We start from the raw sequence: 24,498 nt of genomic DNA on the forward strand, positions 1-24,498 counted from the left end.
TTTAATACAATTCATTTTATACAGGAAAGGGGCTTTATTCAATTATTATTTTTTCTTTTTTTGATGTCCCTATTTTTTGATGTCCTGAACTAGCGATGTTCTGATCACTGGAGTAATATACACTGAAATACATGTGTATTGCAGTGGATACAGGAATTCTGCCTAAACAGACCATAGGCTGACTACTTTTCAATTTGACATTATTAAACTAGGTATGTGGGCTCCTGGCAGCCTGGGGTCACTGGTCAAACCCTGAGCTACCAAAAATACATAACAGCACTGCCCAAATTCATGGTGGGAGCTCAGCTCCAATATTAAAGGGCTTGTCCCATCTCAAGGATCCTATCTATACTGGTAGCTTATGTAAACTGAAGACTTTTCCTAAATATATTGCTTTAGAAATTCTGCTTTGTTTTCCTGCTATATGACCTTAGGACTAGTTCACACGGGGACATGGACGCTGATTTTGACAGCGGATTTCGCGGCCAAATCAGCGTCCATACAATGTATCCCTATGTGAACTGCTCGCTTTTTTTTTTCTGCTAGCTCGCTAGCAGAAAAAGAAGCGACATGACCTATCTTTCGGGCGGAAGCCGCTCGCGATGAGCCGCGGCTTCCGCCCAGCCGCAGCGCCCTCCATGTCGGCTCATTCATTTGAGCCGACAGCGGAGGTGAAAGCCGCGACCACGATGGTCGCGGCGGGAGCAGTTCACATAGTGTGGACATTGTATGGACGCTGATTTGGCCGCAAAATCTGCTGTCAAAATCAGCGTCCATGTCCCCGTGTGAACTAGCCCTTATTCCTCCCATTGTTTACACAGCAATGCTATAACTACGGACCTGGGAGATAGGACAAGTGACGTCACTTAGGGCTTGTTCACATCTGCGCTCAGGGTCTCCGTTAAGTAGGTTTCCTTTTCCTGCACGAAACTGGGCAGGGGACGGAAACTTACAAGTATTTTTCAAACACATTCATTTGAATGGGTTTGAAAAGTGTCCGGCCGTGAGCACCGGTGAGCGTTTTGTGCTCTCCGCAGCTAAACCGTTTTTTTTTTTTAACTGGACACAAAGTCGGACATGCAGGACTTTGTGTCTGGTTAAAAAAAAAAATAAATAACGGTTTCACCGCAGAGAGCACAAAACACTCACCGGTGTTCACGGCCGAACACGGTCTGACAGGTTTCCATCTTCTGCCGGCAGGAGACGGAAACCTGAGAACGGAGACCGAGGCGCAGGTGTGAACCCAGCGTCACTCAGTGCCAACAGGACCATTCAGCTAATTGCACTTTACAGAGATAACAGACTTGGCTTTATCAGCAAATGCATAGATAACACTGAAACCATTCTGTACAGTAGAAGCTTGTACATATTATCTGATCTGCAGAAGTGTTGTGTGTCCTATTTAGCAGGGGGAAAGAGGGAGGAGAAATACAGGAAGTGTGAAGCAGATACTGCAGGCAGCCTGGCTGATACACTGAGTTGGGAGAACCTCTGTAAGTAAGGGTAGTGTGGACCTACCCTAAAATATCTAAAAACACTGAAGCAGCAAGCTTTCAAAAAAACCAGGATTTGTGTCAGTCATAGGGTCAGTTCACACGTGAAAACCGCCTAGCTTATTTGTGCGAGGTAAAAAACCTCGAGGAGTTTTTTTGACGCTGTTTTTTGCATTCCACGCGGTTTTTGACGAGGTTTTTGACGCGGTTTTCGCTAGCGGTTTTCGCTAGGGTTTTTTTTTCCTATATGTGCTATAGAAACTGCAGGCGAAAACCGCGCGGTTTTTTGCAAAAAAACGCGCGGTTTTTTACCGCGCGGTTTTCGCCTCCCATTCACTTCTATGCAATTCTTCAGGCGTTTTCCGCCTGAAGAAAGGTCATGTTGCTTCTTCAGGTGGAAAACGCTAGGAGGAAAAAAAAAGCTAGTGGTCTACATAGACCACCATGTTAAAGGAGAGGTTTTTGAAGCGAATTCCGCTGTCAAAAACCTCCCCTTTGCCCACGTGTGAACTAGCCCATAGGTCTTGTGGAGTCCATGCCACAGCTGATCAGATCTCTTTTGGCTCACAAAAGAGACACCTACACAGTATCAGGTAGATGGTTTTAATTATGAGTATATACAAATAATAATTAAATACAGCACATCAAGCAATAGAGTTACTATTTCACATGCATGTATAAAATGGACCTTATGTATCAAAGCTCTCTATGGCAAACAAGGACGAGTTTTCAATTTTTTTCACTTTGCAAATGCCTTGTGGACTGGAACTGCGTGCTCTATGCAACAAGAAGACCCAATAGTGGTAAGTAAGTAAGAAGCCATTTTCTTGTGGCCTGTGACCTGCTCAAGGCCCGAGGCCTAAAAGTTTGACCCCCTGCGCCGGAAGAAGACACGTGAAAAGGTAATTTCTGAAAAAGATGGAGGTGGCGCTTCTGAGTTCTCTCGCAGCATTGGGGATTCCCCCAGTGCTATTTGAGCGCCGGGTCCCGCCCCCAGTGCTGTGAGAGAACTCATTTGCATACTGAGGAAAACCGGGATTTCTACCGAACGGCGGCGCGAAAAAGACATCTAAAGGTAGGAGAAGAATAGTCTTTCTTAAGGCTATTCCTAAGTGTGATTGACAAAATTTGATTTTAATGGTAGAATCCCTTTATCAATTTGCTATGCAAGTGCTTTTGGAGGCCAGATTTTGCTGTAATCAGTTTCAGGCGCCATGTTGCATTTGGAGAGTCCCTGAGGTGCCAACACAGTGGAAACCCCCAGAAAGTGACCCCATTTTAGAAACCAGATCCCTCAAGGAATTTATCGTGGGTTATAGTGAGGTTTTTTTTTTATCTTACAGGTCTTATACAGAATTGGGCCTTGAAAATGTTAAATTATATTCTTATCTATAAAATGTTTCTTTAACCCAAAAAGTTTCAAGGAGTTACAAGGGGTTAAGGGAGTAAATCCACCCCATAATGTGTTAAGAAATTTCATGCATCTATAAAAATGTCCACATGTGGATATAAATTTCTGTGTTGGCAAACAACAGGGAAAGGCATACCGTAGAGCTTTTCAGAGGGCAGGTTTTGCTAGAATTGGTTTGAGGTGACACGTCACATTTGCAGAGCCCAGAGCCAACAGTGGAAAGCCCCAGCAAATGACCTCATTTTGGAAACTCCACCCCTCCTGAACTCGGCAATACCCCATATGTGGTCATAAACTGATGTATGGGCATGTGGCGATGCTTGGAACATAAAGTGCTCTATTTGGCTTTTGGAGAGCAAATTTTTTTTGGAATAGTTTTTGGATGCCATATCTCAATTTCATTCCCCTAAATTACCAGTACAACAGAAAACCCCAAAACATAACCATTTTGGAAACTTCACCCCTCAAAAAGTTTATGAAGGGCTACACTGAACAATTTGATTTTGCAGCGAAAAGATTATATTTTTTGCAATGCCACACATTTCCATACTTTCCAGGAAGAAATATGCAGCAAATGTGCAAAACAAAAACTGACATTTTCCCAGATATGCCATTTCAGTGCCCAATATGTCTTGCCTAGCTCATGGCACTATGAAAAGTCAGCACTCTAGTTGTTATTCTCTATTTCCTGATTTTGGATCTACATACAGACCTATTTTTTTTGCCTAGAAATATGGCAGGGCAGGGCTCATAAATGAAGAAACACCATATGCACTTGAGGCCTAATTTGGTTATTTACACTGAATTGGCTAGCAATTGCAGGCAAAATAAAAACAACTCCCTGTTCTAGAAACTAGTTCCCTCAAGGAGCATAGTGATCATTTTTACCTTACAGTATTTCATTAATTTAATTTTCAAGAAATAAATGTGCAGTGAAAAGTTTAAAACTAAGGGCCGTTCACACTACCGTTGGTGTTCAACAGCAGTGTCCGTAGCTATTGTCAGTTCAAGATTTTAGCAACGGACACTGATTGTGTTCATTACAATTTCTCTCCATTTGAAAAAACAGACAGCAAGTGTCAGTTTTTTTTTTTTTTTTATAACATTGAGGTCTATGGGCAATGGACAGTAACTGATAGCCATCAGTTACTGTCAGCTTGTGTCCATTATGATAGGTGTTTTTTTTTTTAAACAGACACCTTCTGTGCGGACACTAACGGTAGTATGAACTCTGTCTTACAATTTTTTCAGAAATACACCATTTCAGGGCCTGATATGATGCACCCAGCTTGTGTCAGTAGAAAAACTGTAGCTGAAATGCAAAAAGCGCTGCCGGAAAAACTGTGTCAGAAATGCATCATGGTTTTTCCCTCAGTACTTTTCACAGAAAGTTTCTTTCTGCTTCAATTATACCTATATGGAAAATGCCAGTGTTTCCATAGGAAGAATATGCAAATCTATCTTCCATGATGTAATTAGGAAGTCAGCTGCTGTTGCCTCAGTGTTGCAAACCAATAGAGGGCGCTCACTGGAATGTGCAAGTGTTTCCATAGGTATAATTGGCATTTTTCTGCATTGTGTGGATGGGATTCGATAGAATCCCTTCCATTTTGCAGGTACTGTAAAACGCTGCACATTTCCACTGTTGTAAAATCACTGAATTTCCACTATGTGGCGCCCCACCAGCCTTAGGGTTCATTCACACAGAGGAAAATGACGCTGAATTTAGTGTGGAATCTGTGTCAGATTCAGCACTGAAAAAAAGCCTCCCGTTGACTTCAATGGGTTCCTTTTTCTGCTAGCAATATTCCCCAGCAGATTTGACTCTTAGGGACTTAGCCTAAGACGTGTTCCCTTCTTAAGCATCTACAAAATATGGTATAGATTTAGTTAAAAATAATTTAGTAAAAAGCTTTTTCTTTATGAATAAGAGGGCTAAAGAAATATTCAGTGACCATATGTGTCTTATAAAAGTTATTATTACCTCAGGCTATATGCCAATGTTGGCTGGTACCATGCACATACACAATGGTGCACATTTATCAGTTCTCCTGGACATTTTGTTTATTGTCTCTTTCAGCCATCTTGAAGACCACAGCATTTAATGCGTCAGAATACACAAGGACATACCGCAAAGTGTAATAGTATATAATAGGAGTAATACGCTAGAAATATTAACTCTGTCTCTTACCCGTTTTTGTGTTTGGTCTTTAATCTTAGGCCTTCCGACTCTACTATACTTTTTGATCACCCAGCGCTCTCCTTGCTCTACAACACTGAGGTTGAAGGGTGACCCGTCCATAATCTGTGACCTGCTGGCTTGTGATGCCTCAGCCATGTCACTGCAAAGGCAGCAAGTGCATTGTGAGGGTTGTGAGGAAGCAGAACAGTGTACATGCATAGGAGAGCATATGAAAGAGCTCCCCCTGCTGGTAAATATGTTCCACAGAGTTACACTCAATCTCAGCAACATAGCTGAAGTGAAGTAAGATGTACAGAAATAAACCTGGTGTCACGGCCCACTACATAATTTTAATTTTTAATTAAAAATTTTGAGGTACTTTGTGTGTTTTTTGGCCATTTTTCTTTGCCTTTTCTCCCCCTTTTTCTCCTCAGGTTTGTATTGGTACTTACCAATGAATTCCCCCTGTGGACCTGGTTGCCATTGGTTTCATCCAGGTTTCCAGCAGCTTCTATCACCAGGCAGATTTAAAATGGGTTTAAAATGGAATATATTAGTACCAGAATTGTACAAGGTCTCTTCTATCTGGCCTGAGCCGGATTTGTTTATAATTCACGCAGGAGGTAAGATTAAGATTAGGTAAGATTAAGACTTTACAATTACCTTGGGTACTGAGAAGAGACATGTCATTGATTAAATGTATGCTTCCTGACTGTACCATTGCCATTTCTGAAGTTGTTCCATGGTTGATTTGGTTTTCGAAGACAACAGATACATGGAACAGGTCAATAAAAGAGTTAATAAAAACATGGAGAAGTTTCTGCCAGTTCTGGGTGGCCTGAGATACAGGCACACAGATCTGGAAGGATTTTGTAATGGATTAGATAGATATGACATGGTATACATGAGTCCCCCTTTGACAACAATAACAAAGGATTAAGTCCCGCCCTTCCTATTTCCGGTCGAAGATCTCTTTCCGGTTTTGAGAGTTTGCCATGTCTAGCAGGGGTATAGGCATACTGTTTCGTGGTTACGACGAGCCTGCTGCAGAACCTCATTTGCTAAATGCTATACAGTATATATATTCATTTGCCGAATGCTATATATATGTATAGCATTCGGCAAATGAACACTGATTCTGCAGCAGGCACGTCCTTGCTACAGGCAGGCAAGAGTTTTTCTCATTGGAATGAATAGTCCAACGTTAGACTCCGCCTCCTCAGACGAGCCTCTGGCAGAACCAGCGTTGATTGGCCAAATCACTGGCAACTGGCCAATCAACGCTGGTCTATTCATTTCAATGAGAAAAAGTCAACTGGTAACAGCATACTTACCTGCTTGTAGCAAGGACGAGCCTGCTACACAATCAGCCTTCATTTGCCGAATGCTATACACTGTATAGCATTCAGAAAATGAGGTTCTGCAGCAGGCTCGTCGTAACCCGAGGACCATACCCTGAAGTACATACCCAGCCCTCGTTAATTCACTAAGGAACAGGAAGTCTTCTTGCCGCCCTTCCATTGCGCATGTGCCAACCGGAAGTTCGCAGGGGGACTCATGTATACTTATCAGATATTGCTCTGGATATTTTCAATGCAGGTTTAGAAAATTTAATTGAGAGATGGCTGCTGTGTTTTTGTGGTGGTGCCATGTCTCTTTAGACATGGCGTGTGCAGTCTGTTCTCTTGATTGTAGTCAATGGAGATTGAACTTCTTTTTGGCTGCGTTCACACAGAGTAACGCGCCGCTCATTCTGACACGTAAACACGTGTAAGGGTGAGCGCAGTAAAACAGAATCCCATTGACTTCAATGGGGTTTTTACCTATTGCTTTCAATGTGATACGCGCGTAACTCTGTGTGACAGCTCCCTTAGAGGGCAGCACTGTCATCCCCTCTACTTTACCTTCATGCCTCTGCTTAATTTGCATCAGTGCTAGAAGCAGACTTCTAAGGTAAGGGGGGTGTCTGGCCGCACAGCTGAGGAACTTCATAGCTGATCTGAGGACCCCTCAACTGTAATGGAGGAACATTTCTCCTTTTCTCAGCAGCAGGTGAGTACACTTTGGGCCCCATTGTTCATAATGAGGTACATAAGTACCTAACATTTATTCGCTCTACTGTAAGGCTGAGTTCACACAGAGTTTTTTTTGGCCAGGAATTTAGTCAGGAATCTGCCTCAAAATCCTGACCAAAAAACGCCTCACCACACAGTCCTATGTAATCTTTTTTTTTTTTGTCTGCTAGCAGAAAAAAAAAGCGACATGTCCATTCTTCAGGCGGATTCCGCCTCGAGAAATCAATACAAGTCAATGGGAGGCGGAAAAACCACTAGCGGTTTTTTGCCGCGTTTTTGGCAAAAAAACACTAGGCGGATTTTCCACCTCCCATTGACTTGCATTGATTTTTTTCAGGTGGAAACGCCTGAAAAATGCTTCAAAAAATGCCTCAAAAAACGCCTCATGAATTTTCCTGAAGTGGATTTTTCCTGGCCAAATTCCTGACCAAAAAACTAATTGTGAACTCAGCCTGAGGGCCCATTCACACAGAGTAAACACATGTGTATTTTGGCAAAATACACGTGTAAAAATAAGACTCCCATTGACTTCAATGACATTTTACACGTGTATTTTGACGTGTTTTTTTACACGTGTAAAAAAATGTAATTGAAGTCAATGGGAGTCTTATTTTTACACGTGTATCATATCAAAATACACACACGTTTACTCCTTGTGAACAGGCCCTAAATGTTAGGTACATGGGTAATTAATTTAGTAACTAAAGGCACCACATTTTAAATCTGTGTGCCTAATTTTAACACCATGTGAGATTTTTAGATTGCCCACCTTTAGCTGAACATTGCCTGCTTCCTAATTGCTCCACTCAGCAAAGGTTTAGAAGGCATATTATCAGTAGTCATCACACTAGGAGTCTATTGAAGTGTCCCAGGCTTGTCATTATATAATCGTTGGTTATGTAGATAACCTGTTTTCCCTTAGTCCAAACAGCAGCACAACGGATGGGATATTCCTGCCCCTGTGTGCGGTTCAGGACAGGTGGAACTTTTAATAACTTAATTGACATGCTGACCCTCCTATAAGAGGTAAGAGGAACCTCTCACCCCCCGTGTTAATTATAAAGTGCAATATACAATAGGGAGAGAAGTCTTGTGCTGCTGTTTGGACTAGGCCAGGCTGCTTTCCCCTCCTATAAAGTCAATGAGCTGAAAAAGAATGCGTCGCATTTTTTTTCTGCGCGTTTTTTTGCAAAAAAAAAAGCGTTGCTTATTTTTACAAAAAAACTTGCGGAAAAAAACGCGTGGTTTTCGCCTCCCATTCACTTCTATTGCTTTCTTCAGGTGGAAAACGCCTGAAGAAAGGTCATGTCTAGCAGTCTACATAGACTAACATTACAAAAAAAGAATGGATGACTGTTTTCTTACCGCATATGAAGAAACAATTTGGAGGTGCCAAACCTAGCCTCCGGGCTAGTAGAGGACAAGCCAGCAATGGTGTGAAAAGGAATAGGTTGGTTTGCGACACTCCTTCAGTAAAAAATTTTTCTTTTATTTAATCCATTAAAAAGAGACACACATAACAAAAAAAAAGAGGAAGTGCAAAAAACACACAAGAGGGGTGCGTTTAAAAGAAACCGCTTACGCGTTTCGGGGACATCGCTGCCCCTTAGTCATAGCCTGTCAGGCTATGACTAAGGGGCAGCGATGTCCCCAAAAGGAAAGTCCTATTGCTTCTTTGATCCATCTAGCCAAGGTGGACTTGAAAGCTGTCAAGCCCCTAGATTTACCTAGAAATGAGATTAATACAGTTTCCTCCCTCCTGAACTCTCTAGTGCAGTCAAGGTACACATGCAAAAATCTCACCACATCTAGAGAATGCCACTTCTCCTCCTCAGGAAAGGAGGGAGAAGGGGGAAAAAAACGGCAAAGAAATAACCTGATTGATGTTTGCATAGGAGGGAACTTTAGGTAAAAAAAAAGCCGGCAAAAATCTTAATTGGACTCGATCCAGAAAAAACTGTACATAGGGCTCCGCAGAGGAGAGGACTGAAGTTCTCCCACACGTTTGGCAGATGTTATGGCCAATAAAAAGGCTATCTTGAAAGATAAATATTTCAGACCCACATGTTCCAGTGGTTCACAGGGGGGACCGCAAAGGCCCGCTAGAACTGTGGAAAGGTCCCACTGTGGAACTGGAGAGCATATGGTTGGTCTCAACCTTGTAGCTCCTTTAAGAAACTGGGCTATGAGTACATCCTGGAATAGGCGCCTGTGTAAGCGGGAGGATAGGGCAACCACTTGTACTTTAAGGGTGGCGGGTGTAAGCCCCTTGTCCAGCCCATCCTGCAAAAACTCCAGTATTAGAGAAATAGGCGGATCTTTAAAGGACTTCTGTTTGTCCGTACACCAGCCCTTGAAAACGTTGAAAATCCGGTCATAGGCTCTGGTCGTAGAAGGAGCCCTGGAACTGGCTATGGTATTTTGGACGGCCACGGACAGATTTTCTAGTCCAGATACGGGCCAGTCAACTTCCAGGCTGTCAAGTTGAACCTGTTTAGATCTTGGCAGAGACTGGTACCTTGAGTAACCAGGTTGTGCACTGGGGGAAGCCTCCAATAGATCCCTCGACTCATTTGAATGAGTTGGGTAAACCAAGCCCTCTTTGGCTAAAAGGGGATGATTGCTATCACAGATGCTTAATCCTGTCTTACTTTCATCAATACCCTTGGTATCATGGAAAGCGGAGGGAAGATGTAAACCAGCCTGAACCTCCATGGGATCAACAGGGCATCTATCGACAAAGGATCGTCCTCCTGGTAGAAGGAACAAAATTTCTCTACTTTGGCGTTGTATTTCGTGGCCATCAGGTCCACTTCTGGTAGTCCCCACATCTCTGTGATTTGATGGAATATGTCCCTGTTGAGAAACCATTCCCCTGAGACCGGACGGCCTCGACTCAGTTGGTCCGCCAATACATTCAGGGACCCTTTAATATGCACCACCATGAGGTGTGTTAGATTCTCCTCTGCCCAGGTGATGATTAGACCTGCTTCCTGGAGGAGGGCAGATGACCGGGTGCCTCCCTGCTTGCTCAGGTAGAGGACTGCGGTTACATTGTCCAAGTGGATCTTTACTGCCTTGCCCCGGAGCAGAGGGGCAAAATGTAGGAGTGCCATATAAATGGCCCTGAGTTTGCGCCAATTGGATGATCTGGTCTTCTCCAACCAGCTCCATGTCCCTCTCGCATGCATCTCGCCTAGATGGGTTCCCCAACCGGTAAGAGATGCGTCTGTAGTCAACAGGGTCCAGACCGGCTGGACCGCGGACTTCCCGTACTTGAGATGGAACCACCACTTAAGTGACAGACGAGTATTGAGAGATAGTTGGATTGGCATGTTCAGACCCAGAGGGTTGCGGTCCCAAGCGCTGAGAACCTCGCTCTGGAGAGGGCGCATATGCCATAGAACCCAAGGGACTGCAGACGCTGACATAAGGCCGAGGACTTTCATGGCTGTCCAAATTGAGACTTGCCTGGTAAGGTTGAGGTGCCTGGTTGCCGTCCTGATTTTCTCCTTTCTTCCGGGAGGAAGAGAAATTGTCATCTGGACGGAGTCCAATACGTGACCTAGGAACGCCTTCCTTGTGGAGGGAACAATATCTGATTTGTCCCAGTTGATCATCCATCCGAGATATTGGAGGAAAGAGATGGTCATGTGAAGGTGACAACACAGGAGCTCTTCTGAGTGAGCCTTCAGCAACCAGTCGTCCAGGTATGGGACTATAAATAGTCCCTGAAGTCTAAGGACCGCAGCTACTGGAGCGTCAACTTTTGTGAAGATGAAAGGAGCTGAAGAAATCCCGAACAGGAGGGCTGTAAACTGGAGGTGGCGCACATGACTGTGCAACAGAACCGCTATTCTGAGGTATCTTCTGTGAGAGGGTGCAATCGGCACATGAAGATAGGCATCTTTCAAGTCTAGAGTGGTGAGGACATCGCCGGGTTGAAGGAAAGCGACCACAGACTTTATCATCTCCATCCGAAAATGTACCTTGCGGTAATTATACTATTAGTAATAAATACTAATACTATATGGGTTCTGCAAATGAGACAGAGCTCTGAAAACTATTCCAGCAAAATCTGCTTTTCAAATACCCAGTGTTGCCCCTTCCCTCCAGTGCCCAAACATCAGCGTTTACTCACGTGGGATATTTATGCACAAGGGTGAAATTGTGTAACAAACTGAGATCTTCTCCTTTATAGCTCCTTGTAAAAATGTAAATTTTAAGAATAAATTAATATATTATTGAAATTAAATGTCTAAATTTCACCTCCATATTGCTTTAATTATTGTGAAATGCTTAAAGGGTTAACAAACTTCCCACATGCTGAATTATTTGAGAGGTGCAGTTTTGTAAATAGGGTGATTTTTGGAGGGTTTCTTATATTAAGACCTTTATAATTCCCTTCAGAACTGAAATGGTCCTTAAAAAGGCAAAAAAAATGGTAAAATATTTAATATATGGGAGCTGTAGTTTTGCAACAGCTTCAAGGCCACATTGACAGGTGACCCTAGGGGTCTAATGAATGCAAAAAATAATAATAATAATAATAATAAGTATAACAAAAATTAAAAATTCAAATCACCCCGCTTTCCCTAGAACACATATAAAAGTAGTTAACTACTGTGAAACACATATATGTTAGGTATCCTTGTGTCTGTAAACGCCCGCTCTACAAATCTATAAAAATATTTTTCCTGTATGGTAAACGCCGTAGCGGGAAAAAAAAGTCAAAAGTGCCAAACCGCCATTTTTTCACTGTTTTGCCTCTGATAAAAAATCTGAATAAAAATTTTTCAAAGCAATACCAATTCTCCAGAATGGTATAACTAAAAAGTACACCCGGCCCCGCAAAAAAAAGACGCCCTATACATCCCTGTACATGGAAGTATAAAAAAAATTACAGGTGTCAGAATATGCCGACTTTTAGAAAAAAAATTGGATTTTTTTTAAGGGGTTAAAATGTAAATAAACCCTTATAAATTTGGTATGCCCAGAATCGTAGCGAAACATAGAATACAGGTGATATGTCATTTTGGCTGCACAGTCAACGCCGTAAAAACGAAGCCCATAAGAAAATCTCACAAATGCACTTTTTCTTCAAATCCCCCCCCCCCCATTCTGAATTTTTCCCCAGCTTCCCAGTATATTGTACAGAATAAATAATGGTAGCATCATGAAGAAAAATTTGCCCCGCAAACATTAAGACCTCATATGGCTCTGGGAGTGGAGAAATAAAAAAGTATATGGTTTGGAAGGGGGGGGGGAGTCAAAAACGAAAATCAAAAAATGCCATCGGCGGGAAGGGGTTAAGGTACATTCAGGCAGTGTCCCCAAGAGGTTAAAGAAGCCATAACACAGTCACTAATGTCAAGGTACTTGGATGAGAGGATGGATTACTGCACAGAAAGGAACTCACTCCATCAGCAATCATACATGATTTCGGCACTCATCATAGTATAATTGTATAAACATCAGAGTACCTTCATTGTGAGTTCAGGGAAAATCTGACAATTTATATCAACAATGAATTTGTTTTTGTCCATAGTTCCGATCTTTTTCCCATCAGTCAAAAAAAAAAGTAAGGTTTTCTTTGGTGTTTCCTAGCAACCATTAGTGAAAAACGGACTGAACACTGATGGCTCTTATATACTGTCATTTGTTTTTTTCACTGATCCATTGACTTCAATAGGCAGTGTTTCACACATGACTTGGAAAAAAAGTAGAGCATGTTGTGATTTTATCGGGACAGACCTAGAGACATGGAAAAGTCTGGCATGTGAATGTGTGTCAGTGTTAAATGTGCATCTTGTCCATTATAAACTCATGCAGAGCTCATGCATTAAAAGCTCTTGTGCAAAGGGCCCTTAGAAAAGGTGTACCCCAGTTCTCTTGAGTAAATTGCCCCGAAATTCTGGTGCATTTTCATTAGTTTATCTACCCAACTATGTATAACAGGTTTATAATGTATTATATCTTCTGTATCATCATGTTGAACATGTGACTGTTTCATCAGCTTTATTTATATTTCCCTAGGCAACCCAAGAGGCAAGTCCCCTGGACAAAATTAACACAATGGGAGGTATTCGGACATCAAGATTTGCATATTGTACGCCAAACTTGACACAGGGTGCACACCTTATCATGAATTAGGTACATTCTCTGGGAGTTGGATGCCTTGGGTACAACCTACGCCAGCAATATGCTTAACTATTTCTTGGAAATGTCAAATGTGATATAACACAAGGAGTACAAAGCCTAGCCTTGATCATTTTTCTAAACACTTTATAAAGCTATCAAGTTAAATGTAAAATATCTAAAATACACAGTAAATTTATCACGTCAAGTACTCTTTTTTTTTTTTTTGTACCTTGTGGCAAAAATCAAATGCATTTTCCTTAGTAAATATCATTCAAGACCACAGCCTGTCCATTAACCCCTTAGAGACACAGCCCAAAAGTGACTTAAGGACCAGGCCTCTTTTTTCAAATCTGACATGTGTCACTTTAAATGGCGATAACTTTGAGACGCTTTAACTTACACAAGTGATTCTGAGATTGTTTTTTCGTAACACATTGTACTTCATGTCAGTAGTAAATTTTCGTTGATATGTTTTGTCTTTAATTATGAAAAAATAGGAAATTTGGTGAAAATTTTGAAAAAAATGCAGTTTTCAAACTTTGAAATTGCAAGCCTTTCAAATAGAAAGTCATACTACCCGAATTTTTTCATAAATATAATTAACCATGTCTCTGATTTATGTAGCAATCAAATTTTAAGCACCCTTTCATTTTTTTCAGATATTATAAGGCTTACAAGTCAAGCAGTAATTTTCCAAATTTTCAAGAAAATTTCCAAAACACATTTTTCAAGGGACCAGTTCAGTTCTGAAGGGAACTTGAAAGGCCTCTCTAATAAAACCCCCCAAAAGTCACCCCATTCTAAAAACTGCACTCCTGAAAGAATCTAAAACAGCAGTTAGAAAGTTTCTTAACCCTTTCAGCATTTCACAACAATTAAAACAAAATGGAGGTCAAATTTACATTTTTCAATTTCTGTCACTAATATATTCATTTAGCCCTAGAATTTACACATTTACTAAGGTTTAAAGGAGAAACTGCACCCCACATTTTGTTACACAATTTCTCCCGAACACGACAATACCCCATATGTGCTGGTACCCTAATGTACGGGCACACGGTCGCTCTCAGAGCGGATGGAGCACTAATTGGATTTTGTAGGCCAGATTTTGCTAGAATATTTTTCAGGCGCCATGCCCCGATTGCAAAGCCCCCAAGGTGCCAAAACAGTGGAAAACCCCAAAATGTCACCCCATTTTGGAAACTAGACCCCTCAAGGAATTTATCAAGGGGTATAGTGAGCACTTGGACCCTACAGGTGTTTCACAGATTTTTTTACCATTGAGATGTGAAAATGAAAAATTACTTTTTTTATAATAAAATGTCACTGTAGCCCCAAATTTTTCATCTTCACAAAGGGTTAAAGGAGAAACTGCACCCCACATTTTGTTACACAATTTCTCCTGAACACGACAATACCCCGTATGTGCTGGTACCCTAATGTACGGGCACACGGTCGCTCTCAGAACGGATGGAGCGCTAATTGGATTTTGTAGGCCAGATTTTACTAGAATACTTTTCAGGCACCATGTCCCTTTTGCAGAGCCCCCAATGTGCCAAAACAGTGGAAACCCCCAAAATGTCACCCCATTTTGGAAACTATACCCCTCAAGGAATTTACCAAGGGGTTTAGTGAGCCCTTTGACCCTACAGGAGTGTAACAGAATTGGCCCAACAAAAGGAAAAGTGACATTTTTTGCTATAAAATGTAGCTTTAACCCCAAATTATGCATTTCCACAAGGGGTTAAAAAAGAAAATGCACCCCACAAATTGTCAAGCACTTTGCTCCAACTACAGAAATGCCCCACATGTGGATGTAAAGTGATGTATGGGCACACTGTAAAGTCCAGAGCTGAAGGATCGCTATTAGGATTTTGGAGGGCAAATTTAGCTGAAATCTGTTTCAGGCACCATGTTGCATTTGGAGAGCCCCTGAAGTGCTAGAACAGTGGAACCCCCCCCCCCCAAAAAAAAACGACCCCATTTTGAAAACTAGACCCCTCAAGGAATTTATCAAGGGGTTTAGTGAGCACTTGGACCCTACAGGTGTTTCACAGATTTTTTTACCATTGAGATGTGAAAATGAAAAATTACTTTTTTCCCAATAAATCGTCCATTTAGCGCCATATTTTTAATTTTTGCAAGTAGTTAGAGAATTAAGAGCCCCCCACAGTTTGTTACACAATTTCCCCTGAACACGGCAATACCCCATATGGGATCATAATCTGCTGTATGGGTACATGTTGGGGCTCAGAATGGAAAGAGCGCTATTTGGATTTTGGAGGGCATATATTGCTGGAATAGTTTTGAGGTGCCATGTCGCATTTGCTGAGCCCCTAAAGTATCAATACAATAGAAACCCCTCAAAAGTGACCCCATTTTAGAAACTACACCCGTCAAGGAATGTATCAAGTGGTATTATGATTTTGAGACTAAAAATGCTTCCCAAAAATTGAAATTTTTAAAGAAATATGCCATTTTGGTATCCAATGCATTGCACCCACTTTGTGTTGTCAGAGACCTGCACTCCTAAAACTATTAAGTGGGCCTTCCCGAGGGGCAAAAAAATTATATATGTGGGTATAAACTGCTGCTTGGGCGCACAGCAGGGCTCAGAAGGGAAGGAGCACTGCGCTTTTTAGCTTTTGGGGTACAGATTTAGAGGGACTTCCTGGGCGCCATGTTGTTTTTGCAGAGCCCTGGAGGTGCCAGTAAACTGGAATTCCCCAAGAAGTGACCCCATTTTGTAGGGGAAATTTTAGAGTCTCTGCAAAAGTGCCATGGCATCCAAAAACCAAACCGTCTAAGTCTGTGCTCCAAAAACCAAATAACCTTCTTCCCTTCTGTGTCTGGCTGGGCCCTAATATCAGTTTATACCCACATATGACATTACGTACGTTATCCGGGGTACACCAGTGTCTTATATGTGCCCTAATATCAGTTTATACTCACATATGACATTACCCCGGTTACACCAGTGTCATACATGTGGCATAAACTGCAGTTTGGGCACACAGCAGGGGGCAGAAGGGAAGGAGCGCGATGCGGCTTTTGGAGTACAGATTCAGATGTTTGGTATCTAGACGCCATGTCATGTTTGTAGAGCCTGTACGGTACCAGAAAAGTGGATTCCCCAAAGGAGTGACCGCAGTTTGAAAACTGCACCCCTAAAAGAATTTATCAGGGGGTGTAGTGTAGTATTAGTATCCCGGACGTGACTGCACAGCGGATGGCGAAGAGGGAATATATAAGCGGTGCGGAGGACATTGCAGACACTAAATTCCCTACTGTACCCCCAGTAGCTCCTATGATTGGGGGAGTCACACTGGGGTCACTTTGGGGGTCACTTCTGGTATATTTTCCCTCATAAGCTGTAAATATAGGGTGTCCCCTGATATTCGCTTGCACAGCTTATACATTCCCTGCCTGCCGCACCCAGTTGTGTTCTAATGATTTGGCGATTTTGCGTGATTTTGTCTTCACATTGGTAGAGGCTATATTTTCTTTATTTTTCTGCTGACGTGGCCATATAAGGGCTTGTTGTTTGCGGGATGCGATGTATTTTGTAATGACACCATCTTGGGGTGCCTAAAACTTACTGATTACATTTTATTAACTCTTTTTTTGCTGGATTTAAAAGAGAAAAAATCAATTCTGGTATTGAGTTTTACCTTTTACATTTTTCGCCATGCAGCGTACAGTATAAGTAACATGTGACCTTTATTCTGCGGGTTGGTACGGTTACGGCGATACCTCATTTATGTTATTTTTTTATGCGATACTAAGTCTGCAGAACAAAAACACATTTGGGGACATAAATCAGTGATTTTTGCATCGCCATCTTCTGAGAGGCGTAACATTTTTATTTTTCGCTTGACAGTGTTGGTTGAGGGCTTATTTTTTGCGGGACAACCTGTGCATTTTATTGGTACTATTTTGGGGTGCATATGACTTTTTGATCACTTTTTATAGCACATTTTGTAAGGTGAGATGGCGAAAAATCACTACTTCCGGCGGGTTTTTTCCGTTATTTTTTCCCGCCGTTCACTGTGTACATTAAATATTGTTTCAGTTTTGTTGTACAGGTTGTTACGGACGCGACAATACCAAATATGTATTGTTTTTATTAATTTTTTGTGTTTTTTTTACATAATTCATTTTTTATAGAAAAAAGGGATTTTTGGGACTTTATAACTTTATTGTTTTCAAATACTTTTTTTTTTTTTTTACACTTTTTTTTTTACTTGTTCTTGTGTCCCTATGGGACACATGGATCAGTGAAGATTGCATCACTGATTCTCTACTCTAGACTGAGACACAGGCTGCAGTGACAGCCTGCACGTGTCTCACTCTAGACACAGGAAGTGAGCTGTGCGGACGGGACAGCTCACTTCCAGAAGACGCCGGGAGCATCACCAGGTAAGTGAGTGCTCAGGGCTGTCTGGGGTCACTAACCAGACCCCAGACTACGTATTACAGATACCGGCACCCCCCGATCTCGGTCCGGGGGGTGCCGGCGGAGGGGGGAGAGATCGCGGCACCCTTTGTTTGCGGTGGTCATGTTTGACCATCGCAATCAAAGGGTTAAAACCTCCGATCGGTAAAAGTACCGACCGGAGGTTATGGAAAAGGGTGATAGCTGTCAGTAACAGCTATCACTCAGTTCCGATTCCGCCCGCTCAGCTAGTGAGCGGGCGGAATCACCATGACGTAATATTACTTCATGGTGCGCGAAGTACCTCGCGTCCATGACGTAATAGTACGTCAAAGGTCGCTAAGGGGTTAATAGTCAAACTATTTACCCACAGTGCAATTTGAGACAGCAACAATTTAGAAAACTGTTTGGAAAGGTGTTTTATTTGTGCATTTTGAAACACTGCGGCTGTACAAGTATATTAAGATTTTGCATGGATGTTGGCTCTCATCTATCATATTGGACTGGAACCTACACGCTTGTTACTTCTGTAATTATTCCACAAACATCCATACAGAAGGCCGTCAGAGAGAAATATGCCAACAAAACAGTACCTTACACCACCTGATATCCTAAACAATCTGGAAATAATCAAATTCATTATGATTACAAATAAATTATTAATTTATAATCAATTTCCTGATAACTGTTACTAACAGAGGAGCTGTTTGTTACAAAGAATATATGGTCTGTCTGCTATTCTACTATATAAAAACAATGAGTACCGCAACTTGTCCAGACAGTTGGTATAGTGCACAGATTAGATCCTCTTTACTATCAACCAAATGCAATATAGAACAAACAGTTAGTCCCGGGCAACCAGACTCCCCAGCACACTGATGTAAAACATCTCTGGGTAATCAACGCCCTCCAAATCGGAGCAGAACCAGGCCGCAGAGGTCTTTGCAAGAGCTCCTGATAGTGGAGATGTACTGGGTAAATTCTGGGACCCAGAACCGCAGCCGTCCAGAGGGCATCACATGCAGAGCGCACCACAAGTCACAGCAGAACCCAGAAACCTGAAAACCACTTACCTCAGCGGGTGTAGAAGCAGATGAAACTGGTCAGCAAAGATGAGTGCAGTATCAGGAGTTTACCAGAAGATGGTGGAAGCACCGCACAGTAGTCATACTAGCCAGGTCAGCACCAGGAGGTCACACAGATTCCAGGGATGAGACAAGACGTAGTCAGGCAATCTGGGTCATACAAGGGAGGTCACGCAGAATCCACAGCAAGATAGGGTAGCTCACTTCTTTTTTCCACCACACCCATCTCCTGCACCTTGTTTGCCTTTGTTCATGAAATGGTTAATTCTAGTCTTGCCATGTGACTGACAGCCTGTCTTCCACATTTGTAAGCCTTCTAACATCCAAAATAAATTATAGGATGATTAAAAGATGATGCCAATATAAAGCAGAGATAAGGTAGATAATATTTATTAATGTATTCGGGTGCTATGACTTTCTGAAAAGCTTTTCACATTTTGAAAATTACAGTTTTACAAAAATATTAATCAATGTTTAACACTAAGATGAAGTACAATGTGTCACGAAAAAATAATCTGAAAATCATTTGTGTAAGTTATAGCATCTCAAAATGATTACCATATAAAGAGACACATGTTAGTTTTGAAAAATGAGGTAATGAGTAGAGATGAGCGAACAGTGTTCTATCGAACTCATGTTCGATCGGATATTAGGCTGTTCGGCATGTTCGAATCGAATCGAACACCGCGTGGTAAAGTGCGCCATTACTCGATTCTCCTCCCACCTTCCCTGGCGCCTTTTTTTCTCCAATAACAGCGCAGGGTAGGTGGGACAGGAATTACGACACCGGTGACGTTGAAAAAAGTAGGAAAAACCCATTGGCTGCCGAAAACATGTGACCTCTAATTTAAAAGAACAGCGCCGCCCAGGTTCGCGTCATTCTGAGCTTGCAATTCACCGGGGACGGAGGTTTCCATCCAGTTAGCTAGGGCTTAGATTCTGGGTAGGCAGGGACAGGCTAGGATAGGAAGGAGAAGACAACCAACAGCTCTTGTAAGAGCTAAATTCCAGGGAGAAGCTTGTCAGTGTAACGTGGCACTGACGGGCTCAATCGCCGCAACCCAGCTTTCCCAGGATCCTGAATGGAATACACTGACAGTGTATTCCCGTATACCCTATATATACACCCCAAATCCCCGTTCCAACGGTGTGCCCCCCCACCTTCACCCCAGAAATACCCTGCAAGTCCCCTAGCAATAGAATTGGGGCTATATACACCCACTATTTTTGCTACTGCCATATAGTACCATTGTCTGACTGGGAATTCAAAGAATATATTGGGGTTACATATAACTTCAATTCCAGGGAGAAGCTTGTCAGTGTAACGTGGCACTGACGGGCTCAATCGCCGCAACCCAGCTTTCCCAGGATCCTGAATGGAATACACTGACAGTGTATTCCCATATACCCTATATATACACCCCAAATCCCCGTTCCAACGGTGTGCCCCCCCACCTTCACCCCAGAAATACCCTGCAAGTCCCCTAGCAATAGAATTGGGGCTATATACACCCACTATTTTTGCTACTGCCATATAGTGCCATTGTCTGACTGGGAATGCAAAGAATATATTGGGGTTACAAATACCTTCAAGTCCTGCCACTGCCATATAGTGCCATTGTCTGACTGGGAATTCAAAGAATATATTGGGGTTACAAATACCTTCAAGTCCTGCCACTGCCATATAGTGCCATTGTCTGACTGGGAATTCAAAGAATATATTGGGGTTACAAATACCTTCAAGTCCTGCCACTGCCATATAGTGCCAGTTTCTCACTGGGAATTCAAAGAATATATTGGGGTTACAAATACCTTCAAGTCCTGCCACTGCCATATAGTGCCATTGTCTGACTGGGAATTCAAAGAATATATTGGGGTTACAAATACCTTCAAGTCCTGCCACTGCCATATAGTGCCAGTTTCTCACTGGGAATTCAAAGAATATATTGGGGTTACAAATACCTTCAAGTCCTGCCACTGCCATATAGTGCCATTGTCTGACTGGGAATTCAAAGAATATATTGGGGTTACAAATGCCTTCAAGTCCTGCCACTGCCATATAGTGCCAGTTTCTCACTGGGAATTCAAAGAATATATTGGGGTTACAAATACCTTCAAGTCCTGCCACTGCCATATAGTGCCAGTTTCTCACTGGGAATTCAAAGAATATATTGGGGTTACAAATACCTTCAAGTCCTGCCACTGCCATATAGTGCCAGTTTCTCACTGGGAATTCAAAGAATATATTGGGGTTACAAATACCTTCAAGTCCTGCCACTGCCATATAGTGCCAGTTTCTCACTGGGAATTCAAAGAATATATTGGGGTTGTAAATACCTTCAAGTCCTGCCACTGCCATATAGTGCCATTGTCTGACTGGGAATTCAAAGAATATATTGGGGTTACAAATACCTTCAAGTCCTGCCACTGCCATATAGTGCCAGTTTCTCACTGGGAATTCAAAGAATATATTGGGGTTACAAATACCTTCAAGTCCTGCCACTGCCATATAGTGCCAGTTTCTCACTGGGAATTCAAAGAATATATTGGGGTTGTAAATACCTTCAAGTCCTGCCACTGCCATATAGTGCCATTGTCTGACTGGGAATTCAAAGAATATATTGGGGTTACAAATACCTTCAAGTCCTGCCACTGCCATATAGTGCCATTGTCTGACTGGGAATGCAAAGAATATATTGGGGTTACAAATACCTTCAAGTCCTGCCACTGCCATATAGTGCCATTGTCTGACTGGGAATTCAAAGATAAATTTGGGGTTACAAATACCTTCAAGTCCTGCCACTGCCATATAGTGCCATTGTCTGACTGGGAATTCAAAGAATATATTGGGGTTACGTGCACCCACAATTTTTGCTACTGGTATATAGTGCCAGTTTCTGAGTGGAAATTCCCCAAATAATTTGGGGATTCATTCACCCTACATCTCAGTCTCTTGCCATATTCACCCAGGTTGTCAGTGCTGCACCAGCTCATTCCCAGACAGCTCGGCCCAAAAAACACATTACCTATATAGAGGATTTGGACAATGAAGACAACATGTTCTAAATCTAATGTCTGCACCTTCTCCAGAATTAAAATAAAGGCAGCGTTTAACTTTCAAATAGCACTGCACAAAGGAAGATCTTATCAGCTTGTCTCATGACATGCTACTAAAAAGTGTCATTTGTGTATCTTAATGTAAATATAGTTGTATAAGCTTTTTGGGTTTTAGGCACTGCCAAGTTATTTATTACCACCCGCTCCCTTATAATGATGATGACGCCAAAGTCACTGTGGGTGTTCAGAGCTCACAGCTTTGGTTGACATTTGTCTTGCTCTCTGTCGGTACCAGCTGTCTTTTTGGATACCGTAAAGTTATGTTGACTTTATTAACAGCTATAGAAGCTTTAGCCAGGTTGTGACGGTGTGTAACCCTAACAACACTAAGTGGGATACACATTAATAGTCAGTCTATGTATGCTAAACGTATCACTGAAGTATTTTTTTTTCCCTCTCCCCTAATATAAGAAAGGAACAGACATTAGACCTAGACCGGGGTTCGAGGCTTGTAAAAATCCAGTATTATTTGTTCTTCATGATGTGAAATATGTGTTGAAAAGCAACCCAAGATGAAGTCAGCCATGTGTGCCAGTGTGTTACTTGGCATGCCCTTGCTGGCCCCAACTGTAAGGGTCACTCTCCATTTTCCACTCCCCTTCACACCATTTGTGGTGAAGCAATGGGATGCACTGAAGTGCACCCTCTAGCCTCGTGTGGGACAGGGACACCAGATGCCACTCCAACCCCCTCGTCTTCCTCCGCCAGCCAACGGTGCGAAAATGAGAGGAGTGTGCTCTGAATGTTTTCTGCCTAGCAGAGGCTAGTTCTCACTTACGAAAATGGCCCCACTTTGACCTGTATATCAGGCACAATGGTGTAGGTTTCAAAGAAACATGGCACCAACAAGTTGAAAAACGTGGGCCATGCGTGGACCGTGTTTGAGTCTGGCAAGCTCCAGATCTGCTACCAGGTTCCAGCCATTATCACAGGTGCAAAAATGCCAGGCCCCAGGTGTAGCAGGGAAAAAAAAATGCCATCTCAGCCAGGATGGCATCCCTGACCTCGGAGGCACTGTGCTGTCTGTCTCCCAAGCTGATCAGTTTCAGCACGGCCTGCTGACATCTCCCCACGCCAGTGTTACAGCGTTTGCCGCTAGTAGCTGGGGTGGAGGTTGCAGCATCGTAGGGTTTCAGTCTACTCCTGCCATGAATTTTGGCCTGGGAGAGGAGATAGGCCACCCCAGTTTGCACCCGGGGACCAGACTCCACCACATTCACCCTGCCTGTCATTAAAGATAAGCACTGTAGCATCCCTGACCACAGGCGCTTGTCCATGTGTCGGTGGTCAAGTGGACCTTGCAGCAAAGCACAGAGCTCTGGGCCCGACTGATGTTATGGGACACATGCAGGCGCAAGGCAGGGACAGCACACCAAGAGAAGTAGTAACGGCTAGGCCCAGCATAGGGAGGTGCCCCAGCTGCCATCTGCTGATGGAAGGCCTGGGTATCCAGAAGCATAAACAAACACCAACATCTCCAGGGCCAGCAGTTTATCGATGAGGCTGTTAAAGGCTTGGGCATGGGGGTGGGTTGTGTTGTACTTCTGCCTGCAATGAAAAGCTTGGGAGATGTGGAGTGGCTGGGAAGAGGCGCATGATGGTGCAGGCCAAAAGGGCGCATGAGGGTGAACTCCCCAATGTGTCAGAGATAGGTGTGTAGGTGTCCTTGCATCATATACTTGCACCATACTTGGCTTTGGAAGTTAATTTTGTGCCAAAAAGTGGTTAAGACAGCAATACCTCAGCTACTCCCGTTACACTGTCTATTGACAACTCCAGCCCTGAAATTACCACCTTTGGAAGTGGACCACCACTTCTAAGATCCCAAAGGAAGTAGGCAAGAGATGTGCAGTGCAGAAAAAAAGATGAAAAAATAAGTGTAGGCAGTAGAGCACAGAGGGATCGGAGAGGACAGAGCTGGTGTCGGCCAGGTATTCCCACAACATGCGCCTATACTTGTCCCTCCTGGTGACACTAGGCCCCTGAGTGGCAGTAATTTGTCCAGGGGGGGCCATTAACGTGTTCCAGACCTAGGAATAAGTCTTCCAACAGGGTAGAGTTTTGCATGCCTTTGCTTCTACCCACTGTTTTTGCTGCTTAGCTTCCCTCCACATCTACACTGCTTTAGCCCCTAAACATTACCCCAGTTTATGCCTTTGCTTCTACCCTGTTTTTTTGTTGAATTAGCTTCCCTCCACATCCACACTGCTTTTTCCCCTACACATTACCCCTATCCATGCCTGTGCCTCTAGCCATAACTCTGCCACCCATGGAAACTCATGGTGCAGAAAGTGAGGGAGCTGACTCTGAGGAACCCTTGGGTTTTGTAGCTGGTACTCCATCAAAGGTCTCTGCTGCTCACACACCCTGCTCAACATACGGTATCTAGGGTTTGAGCGTGTGGTGACCTCGCACAACAGTAGGTGCTTCAGGCAGATGTAGGCCTTGCTGGAGTGTATTGCGGCTAGCTCCAGGTACTGTAGACTTGGGAAAGTGGGTGTCCAAGTGCCCCACTTTCACCCTTATCTCTGCTAATTTGGGGTATGTTTTTAAAAATTG

General features: G+C 42.9%; 1 protein-coding gene across 1 annotated transcript in view; it reads right to left on the reverse strand.

Moving 5' to 3' along the window:
- Positions 1–5,830, reverse strand: part of REC114 (REC114 meiotic recombination protein) — a 104,258-nt gene extending 98,428 nt beyond the window's left edge. The window contains exons 1-2 of the mRNA XM_075275849.1: positions 5,805–5,830; positions 5,096–5,246 (exon numbers count right to left, since the gene is read on the reverse strand). Coding sequence (XP_075131950.1) covers positions 5,096–5,246; positions 5,805–5,830 — 177 coding nt within the window. The remainder of the gene's footprint in view (positions 1–5,095; positions 5,247–5,804) is intronic.
- Positions 5,831–24,498: the final 18,668 nt, after the last annotated feature.

Source organism: Leptodactylus fuscus, chromosome 5, assembly GCF_031893055.1.
Source record: "Leptodactylus fuscus isolate aLepFus1 chromosome 5, aLepFus1.hap2, whole genome shotgun sequence".
Classification (NCBI taxonomy): domain Eukaryota; kingdom Metazoa; phylum Chordata; class Amphibia; order Anura; family Leptodactylidae; genus Leptodactylus; species Leptodactylus fuscus.